General features: G+C 39.2%; 1 protein-coding gene and 1 pseudogene across 1 annotated transcript; both read right to left on the bottom strand.

Moving 5' to 3' along the window:
- Positions 1-5,663: 5,663 nt before the first annotated feature.
- On the bottom strand, positions 5,664-6,662 carry LOC110339053 (mas-related G-protein coupled receptor member B8-like). The gene has a single exon (XM_021222553.1). It carries the CDS (start codon positions 6,660-6,662, stop codon positions 5,664-5,666), a length of 999 nt encoding a protein of 332 aa, XP_021078212.1.
- Positions 6,663-12,658: 5,996 nt separating this feature from the next.
- Positions 12,659-13,758, bottom strand: LOC110335595 (annotated as a pseudogene).
- Positions 13,759-16,659: the final 2,901 nt, after the last annotated feature.

Here is a 16,659-nt window from a genome sequence, read left to right as displayed (position 1 = left end):
GAAGAATGGAGACAGAAAATGTAGTACATTTATACAATGGAGTACTACTCAGCTATTAAAAACAATGAACTCATAAAATTCTTAGGCAAATGGATGGACCTAAAAAATATCCTGAGTGAGGTAACCCAATCACAAAAGAACACACATGGTATGTACTCACTGATAAGTGTATATTAGCTCAAATGCTTGGAATACCCAAGATTTAATTCACAGACAATATGAAGTTCAAGAAGAAGGAAGACCAAAGTCTGGGTGCTTTGGTCAGTCTTTGAAAGGGTAACAAAATACTCATGGGAGCAAAAACAGAGACCAAGTGTGGAGCAGAGACTGAAAGAAAGGCCATCCAAAGATTGCCCCCTCTGAGGATCCATCTCATATACAGTCACCAAATCAGACACTAATGTGTATGCCAATAAGTGCATGCTGACAGAAACATGAAATAGCTGTCTCATGAGAGGCTCTGCCAGAGACTGACAAATTCAGAGGTGGATGCTCAAAGCAAAACATTGGACTGAGCATGTGGTCCCCAATGGTTTCCTGAGTGGAGGAGTTTGAAAAAGGTCTGAAGGAGCTGAAGGTGTTTGCAACCCCATAGGAAGAACAATAACATCAACTGAACAGAACCACCCCCAGATCAACCGGGGTCTAAACCCCCAATCACAGAGTACACATGGAGGGAATCATGGCTCCAGCTACATAAATAGCAGAAGATGGCCTTGTTGGGCATCAATGGGAGGAGAGTCCTTTGGTCTTTGGAAGGCCTGATGTCCCAGTGTAGGGAATTCGAGTGTGGGAGGCAGCAGTGGGTGGGTAGGTGAACACCCACATAGAAGCAGGACAGGGGGAATGGAATAGGAGATTTCAAGGGGGGCTGGGAAGTGTGATAACATTTGAAATGTAAATAAAGAAATTATCCAATAAAAATTTTTAAGGAAAGAGTAGATTCTGGTGAAGATGTGAGAAATGGGGAACACTCTTTCATTGCTAGTGAGAGTGTAAACTTGTACAATCACTCTAGAAATAATTTTGGTAATTTCTCAGAAAAGTTGAAATAATTTCACCTGCTGCTACCACTAAATTGCTCCTGAGAGTCCACTCTGAAGATGTTCCACAATAGCAGAAGGACATATGCTTCACTATGTTCATAACAGCTGTATTCAGAACAGCCAGAAACTGGAAATAACCTAGGTATGCCCCACCTGATGACTAGATATAGAAAATGTGGTCCATCAATAGAATACTATTCAGCCTCTAAAAACAAAGAAATAATGAATATTTTTGGCAAAGAGTAGGAACTTGAGAATACCATTATGAGTGAGGTAATCAAGACCCAAAAGGACCTTCATGGTGTGTACTCACTTATAAGTGAATGTCAGCCATAAAGTATCTGATTCTTATGCTACACTACACAGACCCACAGAAGGTAAACAGGAAGGAAGGCCCAAGTGAGGATATTTAGATCTCACTTAGAAGTATTAATAAAATAGTCAATGGAGGCAGATTGAGAAAGGGAATTGTGTAGAAGAAAGGATTGGGAGTAGAATGCAGGGGTTAGGATCAGATGTGAGGAGACACAGGAAAGAGGAACAGAAGGCCCAGAGAATGAATGGGAATCTGAATTTGGTGGGAGTGCATTGACAGAGTTGGGCCTCTCTAGGATATGACAGAGAACTGGGATAGGAGAGTGAATCAGGAGTCTAGGGGGGTAGACTAGAACTGATTCTCACAACAGTGGGGATATGTAGCATGATGAGGACACATCTATCTATCTATCTATCTATCTATCTATCTATCTATCTATCTACTTATTTATTTATTTATTTTAGCCAGACAATACTGCCAGCAGAGTGACAAGGACACCAACTCACCCACAAACTTTTGATACAAAATTAAACCTGTACACACGAAATGCATAGACAAAGATGGAGCAAAGACCGAGGGAATGGTCACCTAATAACCAGCCCAACTTGAGACCCACACCACAAGCAAGCTTCATTTCCTGACATTATTAATGAGACTGCTATGCTCGCAGACAGGAGTCTAGCATAACTGTCCTTCGAGAGCTCTACCCAGAAGCTGACTGAAATAGATGCAGATACCAACAGCCAAACTTTGGACAGAGCTCAGGGACTCAAAATGAAGACTTGGGGAAAGAACTGATGGCCTCTAAGGGGATAGGACGTACACGAAAAGACCAACAGTGTCAACTAAATTTGACCCTGTGGCCTCTCAGAGACTGAATACCTAGGCAGCCTATGTATGTGCCAGATGTGCAGTTTAGTTCTCTTGTGAGTCCCCAACAAAATGTTTCTAAAGCTGGAGAAAGATCTTCACTAATCCTATGTCCTATAGAGAGCTAATATTTAAAATATATAAAGAACTCAAGAAGTTAACCTCCAAAAAATCCAAATAAACCATTAAAAATGGGGTGCAGAGCTAAACAGAGAATTCACAATAGAAAAATCTTTAAGAACCGAGAAGCAATTAAAGAAATATTCTAAGTCCTTAGTCTCTAGAAAAATGCAAATCAAAACAACATTGAGATTCCACTTTACATCAATCATAATGTCTATGATCAAAACCTCAACTGACAGCATATGCTAGAGAAGATTTGGAGAAAGAGGAGCACTCCTCCATTGATGATGGGATTGTAAACTGGAATAACCACTCTAGTAATCAATCTGGCAGTTCCTCAGAAATTTGGAAATAATTCTACCTGAAGACATAGCTATGCTATTCCTGGGCATATACCAAAAAGATTAAAAATGAGGACATCATGAATTGTTCAGGCAATTGGATGAACTAGAAAGTATCAACCTGAGTGAGGTAACACAGACCCAAAATAATATAATTGTATGTACTCACTGATAAGTGGATATTAGCCAAAACCTACAGAACGCTTAGGATAAAACCCACAGATCTTAAGATGTTTGACAAGCAGAAAGGTCCATTTGAGGGTACTTCAATCCCACTTAGTAAGGGGAGTAAAATAATCATGGGAGGGAAGGATGTGGGTAGGAGAGAGGTGGGGAGAGGAAAGGAGAACAGGATATGGTATGGGGAATGGAAAAGCAGACAAGTCCAGAGGGTCAGAAAGAATGAGTGGAAATATGCAACAAGACACCTTGAGGTGAGAGACTCTCAGGACTCACCGGGGCTGACTTTAGCTAAAGTGCCCAACATTCGGGAAAGTGAACTAGAAGAGTCCATTTCAACTAGACAGACAGGACCTCAAGTAGAGGGATGAGGTTACCAACCCACAGTCAAAGTTTCTGACCCAAAATTGTTCCTGTATAAAAGAACTGTAGGGACAAAAATGGAGAAGAGACTGAAGGAAAATCCATCTAGTGACCAACCCAACCTTGGATCCATCTTATGGGTAGGCACCAAGGTTATGTGACATTATTATGTGCTTAAGACAAGGGTCTAGCATGGTTGTCATGTGAGAGGCCCTACCAGCAGTTACTGAGACAGATGCAAGTACTTACACAGAACCATTCACTGAAGTTGGGGAACCTTGTGGTTGTATTAGGATAGAGATAGAAGAAGTGGAATGGGAGTGCAACACCATAGGAAGTCCAGCAATCTCTAATAACCCAGACCCCTGGGAGCTCCCAGAGACTGAGCCACTAACCAGAATGCATACATAGGCTGGTCTAACACTCCAGGGCATATACATAGCAGAGGACTTCCTGGTTTGGCCTCAGTGGGAGAAGATGTGCCTAATACCACAGAACCATGAAATCCCAGAGGAAGGGGATGCTTGGTGGAGGAAGGAGAGGAGGAGCACCCTCTAGGAGGCAGGAGGGGGTAGGATTGGGATGAGGAAATGTGGGAGGGGTGACCTAGAGGGGTGCAAAGCCTGCAATGTAAATAAATAAAATTATTTTAAAAATTTACCTGTATAAGTGTATGCCTATATGTGTGTATTCACTGGCACATGTGGTAAGTGCAAAGGCTAGAAGAGAGTGGTGAGTGTTCTGGAACTAGAGATATAGGCAGCTGAGAATTGCCCTGCATTCATTCTAGGAACAATACTCTAGTCTTTAGCAAGTGCAACAAGTGTTCCTAACAATGAAACCATCTCTAGCCCCATCTAAATGTGTACATTTAAAGAAATATTTACAGCAGAAATCTCTGAGCCAAAAAAAAAAATCTAAAGGACCAAAGGACAAATAGAACTATAAGGAAATAGTAGTTCAATTATGTTAGGATTCTTTCAGCCATATACATTTGGACACAATGTCAAACTACATTCTTAGATCTTTGCATGTTGCTTTCTCATAATTAATCTTTACTTGAAATTATAAAATATGACATCATTTAAACATGAAATGTCAATTTACAAAAAAAGTAATTAGAATATGTATAGTAATAATGGCCATGAGTTACAGAAAATAATGTAAATATGACAGATGTTTTGTTTCAAGGGAATTAAACCTGTTGATGTCATTGAAAACGTACCATGAATTATTAGATAATCTCCAGAGAGAGAAAATCAGGACAAAGGGAAAGAATAGAATACACATGTATTTGGGACATTAACCAACATTTTCTATAGGGAATAATGGAAAACTGTCCACTTCAAAATTCCAGTTTAGCTCCATGATTTAACTTTAAATTGACCTTAAAATTTAAATTGCTGAGTTTTTGAAAGGCCCTGAGACATTTAAGGTTGGATTGTCTTTTATATTATGATATTAATATGCTGAGAACAAAGAAAGAAAAGTTTATTGTTCAATAGTGAAGTGTCTTTTAAATAGAAGAGGGTGGAGTGTCCTGGTGAGCCTCAGTTTTTATCATGACACAGATTAAAGTCACATGAGAGGAGAAATCACAACTGAGGAATTGCCTAGATTATCTTGGCCTGTGGAAATGACTACAAGGAATTATCTTTAACATAAGTTAATGCAAGCAAGAATAGCCTACGGTAGGTTGCATAAAAAAGCTACCTAAGCAGGACCTGCAATCAATCCAGAATTGCAGCTAGGAAGGAGTGTTTCCTGTTGATACTGTTCCTTGTGCTGCTTGAGTTTCTGCCATGGCTTCCCTCACTGATGGACTCTGTACAGAGAGTATAAGCCAGATAACCCATTTTATCTCCCAGGATGTTTGTGGTCAAAATGTTTCCCCATGAAACAGAATAGGAAACTAGAACATGCACAAATTACCTAAGAGATATTTATTAAGTTAGAGAATATTCTAAATTATACAAACATTAAAGGAAACTACAAAAGTAGATCTATTAAATTCTTATTTAAACAAAATCTGTAGAGATGAAAACTTGTTAAAATGTCATATACTTTTAATCACTATCAAGTTCAGTGACCAATGAAAATCAGTTATTTCCTGAAGACTCCTGATCTTTGGATGAAGAAGGGGCTTGTCAAAAGTGGGAGCAGTCCTGGACCCATAATTATTACACTGGGTCTCATCTCATTGGGATGCAGTGAAGCATCATTAAGAGGACAGTAGAAAAGTTCCATGCAGTATTTCTATTAAAAGTGGTTCACTGATCTATTTTGAAGGGAATGGTTAATATCCCAACTGCTTTCACCTCAGCCCATCAACTGAGCAGAATTTTGGAAATGCCCCAAAAGGATAAGGGCAAATTTTTCTGTAAGTTCTCTTGTGTATGATCACAGCAGCACTCAGCTGCATCACTAGAGTGTAGTACTCTCTTCATCTTCTTCACTTTCTTGTTCTACAACTTCTTCAACTTCTTCACCTTCTTCCTCAGGGGTGTCTTGAATGGCTCTCTGCAGAAGCAGCCTGAGACCCCCACACTGGAATTGGCAGTGCTTAATTGAGCCAACAAGTAAGCAAATGATAGGGTTGGCACAGCTGTTAACACAGGATAGAAGCAGAATTGTCTCATGAAAAGTATTACAAGGCATAATTAAATAAATTTCTGTTTTCCAGTATAAGAGGTAGCTGCCAATCTCAAAGGGAAAGCCACAGATCAAGAAGACCAGTGCTGTAAGCAAAATGGTCACATACAGCCTGGTCACAGGAGTCTGCTGTGAACCACAGAAGATTCTAAACAGTAGGGCTTGATTGGATCGAGCGAGAACCACAAATAAAACAAGTAACCATACAAGTATGATGAGATCAAATTTCCAACACATATCCCAGTTATAAATATGATCCAGCACTCCACAAATTATCCCATCCCAAAGGCTCAACAGAAGGGACAAAGCCCAGAGCAGAGTACAAATGACAGCTGATGTGTGTTTTGGGCGTCCACCATGAAACCAATTGGGCAAAATGACAGCCAGCCAGTACTCAGCACTAATGGCTGTGATCATGCTCACACCTGCAAGGTGAGCAAGTGTGGAGACAGTGTTGAGGAGCAATATTATGTGAATATTGATGGAGTAATAATGCACAGAGATCTTTACCAGGTAAAATACAATATAAGGGCAGAGGAAGAGGAAGTTTGCCCCAGCCAGGTTGAGGATGTAGACAGAGAAGGCATTCCTGTGTATATGGAAGCCCAGAAGCCACAGCACTATGGCATTTCCTGCCAGTCCAATGAAGGCAATTATAATGGAAAGCAAACTCATGGCAAGGGACATGTTGTCACAAGATGAAGATTCCATGAAGTAGCTTTCGTTCCATTCTCTGAATTCAACATCCCAGTCTGGGAAGCTTGAATCCATGTTTGGGAACACTCCTGGAATCAAAAACAAGATATAAACACATGCTTTGCACTTTCTGATTCTCAAGACCACCCTGATATTTGTAAGCTGATATTGTTCAAAAGGATGGAAAATGAGCTTAAGAAATTTATCAAAACCAGTACTTCTGGAGACTTCTTTTAAAACCAGTCTGATTTTATTTGGGTTATCTACAATCCATGTCATGTATTAACATGAATGTAGTTGATGGTCCCAGTATACACCCCAACTGTCTCACGCTATGTGACAGAATGAAATGGGACACTGAACCTGTAGGGGTTTGAGTAGAATGGCATCCATCAATCCATATATTTGAATATTCAGTTACTGTTTGGTGGAACTGTTTGGAGAAGCATTATATGTAGGGGCAGTTCTGATGTTAAGGTCTTGTTCCCCAATCAATTATTGATGTGTTCCTAAAGAAAGTCATTGGCCCTCTGCTGGTCAGAGGGAAGGACGAAGGGTGATTTGCAGGACTTCTGGGTACCTGGAGGCAAGCAGATCGATGCAAGGGAGGAAAGGAGAGTTTTTCCATGCTTCTGATGGAGAAGGGTTGAAGAGCCATGTGAGATCTCAAAATGGAGTGGCCACATAGGCTGTTTCTACAGACACGTGGTCACTTGTATTTGCAGGGGCTAGATGAGACTACCCACTAATGTTTAGGCAAGTGGGAGGTTTGGAACTAAGCATGATGTTAAGGGCTTGTTTTTTTCTAGTAACTGAGACAGAACCTTAAGTCCTTTCTCTCACAAGTCAGGGAGATAATAGCACCCCATAATTGTTCCAAAAAGGGAAGTTGAAAAGGAACAACTGCTTGTGTCATTTATGTGTGGATTCAAGGGAAGCTGTATGAGGGCTGGTAGTGTGGCCCAAACTCAGTGTTTTGGCAGGGTAATGAAAAGCTACACACAACAGTTATAAGAAAAGACAATGTTGGAGAAGCCTTTGAGTTTACAAAAGCCCACACCAGACTCAGTCTCCTTTTCTATCTGTGCTTGTAACTTTTAAAAAGATATAAGCTCTCAACAAATGCTCAGAAATATGCCTGTCTACTTGTTGCTTTGCTCCCAGTGAATCCAGGCCATGAATTCACCCTCTAAAACTGTAAGCAAGGCCCCAAAATTTCCATTGCCATGGTGTCTCTTCACAGCGATAGAACAGTAACTAAGACAGAACCTCAAGTTATTTCTCTCACATGTCAGATCTGTTGCAGGAGCTTGGAAGCCAGAAGCATGACCAATAGATGCTTTCAGTTCTGGTATAAAGGAAGCTATCAAGTTTAAAAATATGGAAATAATGAATGAGACATATGAAGGGTTACTAAGATGAGAGTGGAAACAACCAGACCTATAGGATAATGTAACCCAGTCATCTGGATTTCTAATTTGAAACATGAAAACAAAAAGTCTTTGAGAACCTTAAGCAATTTTTTGATATCTGTTGCTATATCACAAGTATCGCCTTTTGTAGTAGGATTTGATGATGTTTTGGATTCCCTCAGGTTCTGTTGTTATGTCTCCTTTTTCACTTCTGATTTTGTTAATTAGAATACTGTCCCTGTGCCCTCTAGTTAGTCTGGCTAAGGGTTTATTTATCTTGTTGATTTTCTAAAAGAACTAGCTCCTGGTTTGGTTGATTCTTTGAATAGTTCTTTTTGTTTCCACTTGGTTGATTTCAGCCATGAGTTTGATTAATTCCTCCCGTCTACTCCTCTTGGGTGAATTTGCTTCCTTTAGTTCTAGAGATTCTAGATGTGCTGTCAGGCTGCTAGTGTATGCTCTCTCTAGTATCTTTTGGAGGCACTCAGGGCTATGAGTTTTCCTCTTGGGACTGCCTTCAATGTGCCCCATAAGTTTGGGTATGTTGTGGCTTCATTTTCATCACACTCCAAAAAGTCTTTAATTTCTTTCTTCATTTCGTCTTTGACCAAGGAATCATTGAATAGAATCTGTCTATAAAAATACAAAGAGAAGGTGATAATATTCAGAAATGAATATGTCAATCATTATGACAAGATTATCTGAAAATTCTGAGTAAATGTTTGCAAATATTTTAGGACAAATTTAGTATTGTAAATCACATAGAAAAATATCATTACTGGTGATTCTTTCAGTGAACCTGTGAATTCTTTCTGCAAATGATGTACACTAAAGACTAGAAAACTGATTCTCCAAAACAGAGCAGGAATTTTCTTTGGTCTACAGGGAAAAATGGACATTCAAAAAGAGGAGGCATTACAAATGGACCTAATTCGAACCCATAAATCAAAATGTAGAGAAAATGTCTGGGTCAAATAACACATAAAGAATGCTGATGTCAAAAGCTGGAGGAATAAGTGTTAGTTTACTTGTAAAATAAACCTGTCAGGAAAATAGATTTCTATTCAAACATCTTAAAGTTGGTGTGATGGTTTGAATGAAAATGGCCCCCACAGGCTTATAGGGAGTTGCCCATATTTGGAGCTCTGGTCTTGGAGTAGGTGTTGCTTTGCTGGGTCAAATGTATCACTGTATGTGTACTTTGTAGTTTCAGTTACTGAAACCAAGGCTAGTGTCACTGACTCTTCCTGTTGGCTACAGATCCAAACTTAGAGCTCAGCTAAGTCTTCAGTGCCCTGTCTGCCTGTTGGCCAACAGGTTTTGCACCATGATGACAATGAACTAAACCTCTAATCTATAAGCTTTCCCCAATTAAATATTTTTCTTTATAAGTATTATCATGGTTATGGTGTCTCATCAATAGAAACCCTAAGACATTTTGGATATATGGAAAGACATGCTTCTCATTCTAAGAGCAAAATCTGCCAATCAAGATGCAGCCCATTCTGGTAAAGAAACACTCTCTTTGGTCCTACACCATCAGGACTACTTGTAAAAGTGGTTACCAGCTACCAAAGGAATAATTTCCCTTGCTGTTGGCAGAAGAGACATATGGCTCCCTGTGTTGTCCATCAGTAACATGTCAAAGCCTATATATAATCTTCACAGGATTGCTCACTATCAGAAGAACCCGTTAGACATTTCAAAGTCTATGGTATCATCCTGTCCCTTCCCCACTTTCATACACCTGAGAGAGGTACAAATAGACCCTGTTCCAAGGTGCCCAGTCTCTCCTAACAGAACCAAGTTGCTGACTTCAATATGAAGGTATAGATCTTTTGTTTCTGCTGTCTTCTGCTTGTCACCATATTTAAACCAAAATTGTACACTCCACCTTATTGGCAGCTTTCCCTCCACCAGTTCTCACCACATTCCCCTGTTTGTCCCCTTGGTAAGTGTTCTTTTGATCTGTACAACTCCTGGACCCTGCTATGCCTTCCTGGGCATCCACCACATGGAAAGGCAAGTATCACATGTTGGCTCACTGGATTCTGCTGTCTGCTCATCTACTGATTCAGAGAATATCTCTGCTAAGGCACTTACCTCATTCCCTCTATGGAATCTTCCTTTTGCTGGAGTTCCTGCTTGCAACCCTTTTCCTTAAGTATCTTCCACCATACGTCACTCTGCTTCTGAAAGATATCTTCTTTTCTGATTGCTCTATCTCTCTGTTTACTTCTGTAGCTTGCTCTAAATGTAACAGTGTTTTCCTCCACAGCAATTTTGATTGCTTTGCTGAGGAAAGAGGTTGTCAGTCTTCAGCCACCACACAAGATTAAGTCTTCTAACTGTTATAGAAGATAGCATCTGTTTGGCTGCAAGATCCAAATGATATGCAAAATTTCTCCATGGAGAAATTGTCCTGTGAAGAGTCTTGTGTCTGAACAAAGCAGCTCTAAGCTGCTAGACTAGTGTATAGTGCTCTGTTCACTTTCACCACCTTCTTCTCTCCTCCTCCTTCTCCTTCTCCTCCTCCTCCTCCTCCTCTTCCTCCTCGTCCTCCTCCTCCTCTTTCTTCTTCTTCTTCTTCTTCTTCTTCTTCTTCTTCTTCTTCTTCTTCTTCTTCTTATCAGAGTAAGGTGGTCTGTCTGATCTAGGACAGAAATTTTGGAGGAAACTTTAAAAACACACAAGATTGGGTCTTTAGGGGAAGAATGGATAAGGAACTAGGAAAGGGAATGGTGGGACAATGTCATCAATGAAAATAAATTACTTTTAAAANTTTATCTGTATAAGTGTGTGCCTATATATGAGTATTCACTGGCACATGTGGTAACTGCATAGGCTAGTAGAGAGTTGTGTGTGTTCTGGAAGTAGAAATACAGGAAATTGAGAACTGCCTTCAGTTGATTCTAGGAACCAAACTCCAGTCATCAGCAAATGCCGCAATTGTTCCCAAGAACACAGCCATCTATCTAGCCTCATCTAAATGTACATTTTTAAAGAAATATCAACAGTAGAGCTCTCTGAGGCAAGAAAAATGATTTGGGATGGGACAGAAGATCCATAAGATACATAAGGTAACAGTAGCTCACTTGGGCCTGGAGTCATTCAGCCATGTATATGGAAGCACATTGTTGAACTACTATCTTAGATCTGTGCATGTTGCTTTCTCATAATTAATCTTTAGTTGAAATACTAAAATACTATAGCCTTTAAATTTTAGATATCGATTTATAAAAGAAAGTAATTAGCATATGTGTAACAATAAATGCTATGAGTTATGGAAAATAATGTGAATATAAAAATTTGTGTTATCAGAGAAAAGACAATTANTGACATCATTGAAAATATGCCATGAAGTATTAGATAATCCCCAGTGAGAGATAATCAGGACAGATGTAAAGAATAAAGGAAACACATATCTTTAGGATATTAACCAAACGATCATATAGGAAACAATGGAAAATTGTCCACTTCAAACATCCAGTATAGGTGGATGATTGACCTTTAAATTGACCTTAATATTTAAATTACTGGAATTTTTAAAANCACGAGTCCTTAAAAGTTGAATTGTGTTTCGTATAATGATATTACTATGCTATTTTGAGGCACAGAAAAGATTATAGTTCAATAGTGATTTGTCTTTTAAATAGAAGTGGGTGGAGTGCCCTGCAACCTTCAATTTTCAATCTTGACACAGATTAAACTTCTGTGTGAAAAAAAAATAATTACTTAGGAATTGCCTAAATTAGTTTGGCCTATGGATATGGATTTGGGGAATTATATTTCAAATAAGTTAATGAAAGCAAGCATAGCCCAAGGTAGGTTGCACCAAAAATCTTCCTAAGAAGGACCTGTAATCAATCCAGAGAAAGATTCTGTAGTTACTGTTCCATGCATTGCTAGAGTTACTTATGTGACTTCCCTTAGTGATAGACTCTGTACTGAGTGGTTAAGCCAGGTAACCAATTTTCTCTCCTCGATTGTTTGTGTTCAAAATGTTTTCCCATGCAGCAGAAAAGGAAGCTAGAACATTGTACAAATTACTTAAGAGATGTGTTATTAAGTCAGAGAAATATGTTAATATATACAAATATTCAAGGAAATTATAAAAGTAGATCTATTAAATTCTTATATTTAAACAAAATCTGTAGAGATGATAAATTGGTACGAAACATAATATTCTTTTAATCACTATCAAGTTCAGTAACCCATGAAAGCAGTTATTTCAGTGGGTCACATCTCAGGGGATCCAGTGAAGCCTCATTAAAAAGATGGTAGGGAAGTTCCAGGCAGTATTTCTGTTACAATTGGTGCTATATAAATCTACTTTCCTGTGAATGGTTTATTTCCCAACTGATTTCACCTGGCCATCAGCTCAACAGAGTTATGGAAATGCCCCCACAAGGATAAGGGCAAAAATTGAGTCTTGTGTCTGAACAAAGCAGCTCTAAGCTGCTGGATTAGTGTATAGTGCTCTCCTCACTTTCACCACCTTCTTCTCTCCTCCACCTTTTCCTCCTCCTCCTCCTCCTCCTCCTCTTTCTTCTTCTTCTTCTTCTTCTTCTTCTTCTTCTTCTTCTTCTTCTTCTTCTTCTTCTTCTTCTTCAACTTTTTCATCTTCTACAACTTCTTCAAGTTCATTGAACTTCTTCCTCAGGAGTGTCGAATGGCTCTATGCAAAGGCAACCTGATGGTCCCACACTGGAATTGGCAGTGCTTAATTGAGCCAACAAGTAAGTGAATTATAGGGTTGGCACAGGGCAGGAGAATTGTCCCATGAAAAGAATTACAAGGCATAATAAAATAGACTTTTGTCGTCCAGTATAAGAGGTAGTTGCAAGGGGCTGGAGAGATGGCTCAGCGGTTAAGAGCACTGACTGCTATTCCGAAGGTCCTGAGTTCAATTCCCAGCAACCACATGGTGGCTCACAACCATCCGTAAATAGATCTGGCGCCCTCTTCTGGAGTGTCTGAAGACAGCTACAGTATACTTACATATAATAAATAAATCTTAAAAAAAAAAAAAGAGATAGTTGCAAATACCAAAGGGAAAGCCACAGATCAGGAAGAACAGTGCTGTAAGCACAATGGTCACATACAGCCTGGTCACAGGAGTCTGCTGTGAACCACAGAAGATCCTGAACAGTAGGGCTAGATTGGATCGAGAGATACACACAAATAAAGCAAGTAACCATAAAACTATGATGGAATCAAGTTTCCAACACATATCCCAGTTATAAATATTATCCAGAAATCCACAACTTTTCCCTTCAAGGAGGCTCATCAGAAAGGACAAAGCCCAGGTCAGAGTACAAATGACAGTTGTTTTGTGTTTTAGGTGTGGGCCATGATGATAGTTGGTCCAAACGACAGACAACCTGTACTCATACTAATGTCTTTGATCATGCTCACACCTGCAAGGTAAGCAAGTGTGGGCAAGGTATAGAAAAACAATAGGATGTTTATGTGGAGTGAAAAGGACAATGATAATTTCTAGTGAAAATACAATATGAGGGCAGAAGAAGAGGAAGTTTGCTGAAGCCAGACTGAGGATGTAGACAGAGAAGATATTCCTGCACATGTGGAAACCCAGAAGCCACAACACTATGACATTTCCTACCAGACCAATGAAGGCAACGATGATGGATAGCAAAATCATAGCATGGAACACAATGTTACAAGATGAAGTTTCCATGTGGTAGCTTTGATTTTTTTATGAGGTCAGCCTCCAAGTCGGAGATGTTTGAGTCCATTCTTGGGAACACTCCTGGAAAGAAAACCAAGACATATTCACATGCTTTGATCCCTCTGATTCTCAGGACCACCCTGATATATGTAAGCTGACCTGGTTCATAAGGGCAGAAAATAGGATTATTGAGCTTATGAAATGAATCTAATGCAGTAGTCCTGGAGACTTCTTTTAAATGCAGTCTAAATTTATTTGGGCTACCTACATCTATTGGAGTTTGAATAGAATTGTCTCCATCAACACTTATATTTGAATATGTGATCCCTCATTTGGAGAAGGGTTATGAGGTATGACCTTGTTGGTGAAGACTTTGAGTTTAAAAAGCACACAGCATTCTCAGTCTCCTTTTCTATCTCTGTAACTTTTGGAAAAGTTCTAAGCTCTCAACTACTCTTCCAGAAATATATGTCAGCTTGTTGCTTTGCTCCTAGTGAATACAGATCATTGACTCATCATCTGAAACTGTAAACAAGGCTCAAAGTACATGTTTTCTTTTATACATTGTCGTGCTATCTCTTCACAGAAATAGAACAGTAACTAAGAAATAACCCGAAGTTTTGTCACATGTCAGACTCGTCTCTGCTGCAGGATCTTGGAAGCCAGAAGCATGACCAATGGATGCTCTCATTTCTGGTATAAGGGAGGCTATCAAGTTTGAAAACATCAAAATAATGAATAGGACATATGATGGTTTACTAAGATGAATAAGAAAACAACCAGAATTACAGGCTAATGTGGCCTATCATCTGAAAAGAAAAAACAAAAAAAAATCTTTGAGAATATTAAGCAATTTTCTGATGTCTGTTGCTATATCACAAGTATGTCTGTAGGGATACAAAATGACAGTGATAATATTCACTAATACATAAGTTCATCATTATCTGCAAATTCTGAATGAAGGTTCTGCAAATATTTTAAGGCAAATTTAGTACCATAAAACACATGGAAAATCATTGCTAACTATTCATTATTGTTAATCATTTTGTTAAAAAGTTTTAAGGTAACATTTTGGTACAGGGTTTGAAGAACCTTTTCTTAAATCATGACCAAGGAACTGGCAAATGCTGAGATGAAGTTCATATTTTGGCAAGCTTTTCTAAAGATATAAAAGAATGGAGAGTATTTAGAGAGTGAAATATCTTTAATTACACTTCGTAATTTTAAAGAGAGCAGAGAATCCACGAAAAGGAGCATGTGATAAGCAACCATAACTTCTACTGGAACCATTACTTTTTTGTGTGAATGAGAATGAAAAAGCATCCAGAGATATCTGGAAGAGTCCAGAGCAGAGAGAAAGGAGCAAGCAGGAGAGAGGGGAAGAATTGTAGAGATAGCAATGTGGTAAGAAGTAGAAGCTAGAGCATAGTGATAGAAATCATAGCAGGGACAACAAGGGATGAGCAAAATAGTGAGCAGGGAGAGAGAGAGAGAGAGAGAGAGAGAGAGAGAGAGAGAGAGAGAGAGAGAGAGAGAGAGAGAGTCTGAAATGGAACCAGAAGAAGAGAGAGCAATCATGTGGATTATAAGAACCTGTAAAGGAACTTGTCTCCAGGGAGTGTTCTGACCCCGGGACTCAGGTGAGTTCACCATTTTCTCTATGGTGACTGTCTAAGGCAGGACCATCCTGGAGTGCACTGTCCAAAGAAGTGGCTGAGCAGCTGGGGCAGGGTCCTACCTGCCTCCATCTATACCCAGAAGGTGGGCTGTTCTCCAGCCCTCTGGACACCATTCCTGCCAGGGAGTGCTAACAGAGGCTTACAGATACACAGGAAGAACAATATCCAGGCAGAGACAGCAAGAACATCTAACATCAGAGATTACCAGATGGTGAAAGGCAAAAGCAAGAATCTTACCAACTGAAACCAAGACTACTTGGCATCATCATAACCCAGTACTCCCACCAAAGAAAGTTCTGGATATCCCAACACACCAGAAAAGCAGGATTCAAATGTAAAATCCTATCTCATGATTCCAATAGAGGATTTTTAAGAAGGACAAGAATTACATGATTTACAGGAGAACAGAGGTAAACACGTAGAAGCCCTTAAATTGGAAACACAAAAATCCCTTAAAGAATTTCAGGAGAACAGAGGTAAACAGGTAGAATGTCTTAAAAAAGAAACAAAAATACCTTAAAGAATTTTTGGAAAACCACAAGCAAATAGGTGAAGGAATTGAACAAAACCATCCAGGATCTAAAAATGGAAGTAGAAACAGTAAAGAAATCACAAAGGGAGACAACTCTGGAGATAGAAAACCTAGGAAAGAAGTCAGGAGCCATAGATGCAAGCATCACCAACAGAATACAAGAGATAGAAAACAGAATCTCAGGTGCAGATGATACCATATAAAGTTTTGACATAATAATCAAAGAAAATGCAAAATGCAAAAAGCTCCTAACCCAAAATATCCAGGAAATCTAGGGCACAATGAGAAGACCAAATCTAAAGATAATAGGTATAGAAGAGAGTGAAGATTTCCAAGTTAAAAAGCCAGTAAACATCTTCAACAAAATTATAGAAGAAAACTTCCCTAATCTAAAGTGATTCCCATGAACATACAAGAAGCCTCCAACATTCCAAAGAGTTTGGACCAGAAAAGAAATTCCTCCCNTCACATAATAATCAAAACACCAAATGCAAAAAAATTAAAAAATAGAATATTAAAATCATTAAAGGAAAAATGTCAAGTAACATATAAAGGCAGACCTACCAGAATTACACCAGACTTCTTGCCAGACACTATTAAAGACAAAAGATCCTGGGCAGATGACATGCAGATGTCTAAATGAACACAAATGCCAATTCAGAGCTAAGATGAAAGGATGGACTATCCAGAGACTACCCCATCTGGGAATCCATCCCATCATCAGCCACCAAACCCAGATACTAATGCACATGCTAGC

Source organism: Mus pahari, chromosome 1 (assembly GCF_900095145.1).
Source record: "Mus pahari chromosome 1, PAHARI_EIJ_v1.1, whole genome shotgun sequence".
Classification (NCBI taxonomy): Eukaryota; Metazoa; Chordata; class Mammalia; order Rodentia; family Muridae; genus Mus; species Mus pahari.
Note: the sequence above shows the minus strand (reverse complement) of the source record. Positions and strands in the feature narration are given on the sequence as shown.

Coding starts and splice junctions, on each gene's coding strand:
- LOC110339053 (XM_021222553.1), bottom strand. CDS start 6,662: ATGGATTCAAGCTTCCCAGACTGGGATGTTGAATTCAGAGAATGGAAC.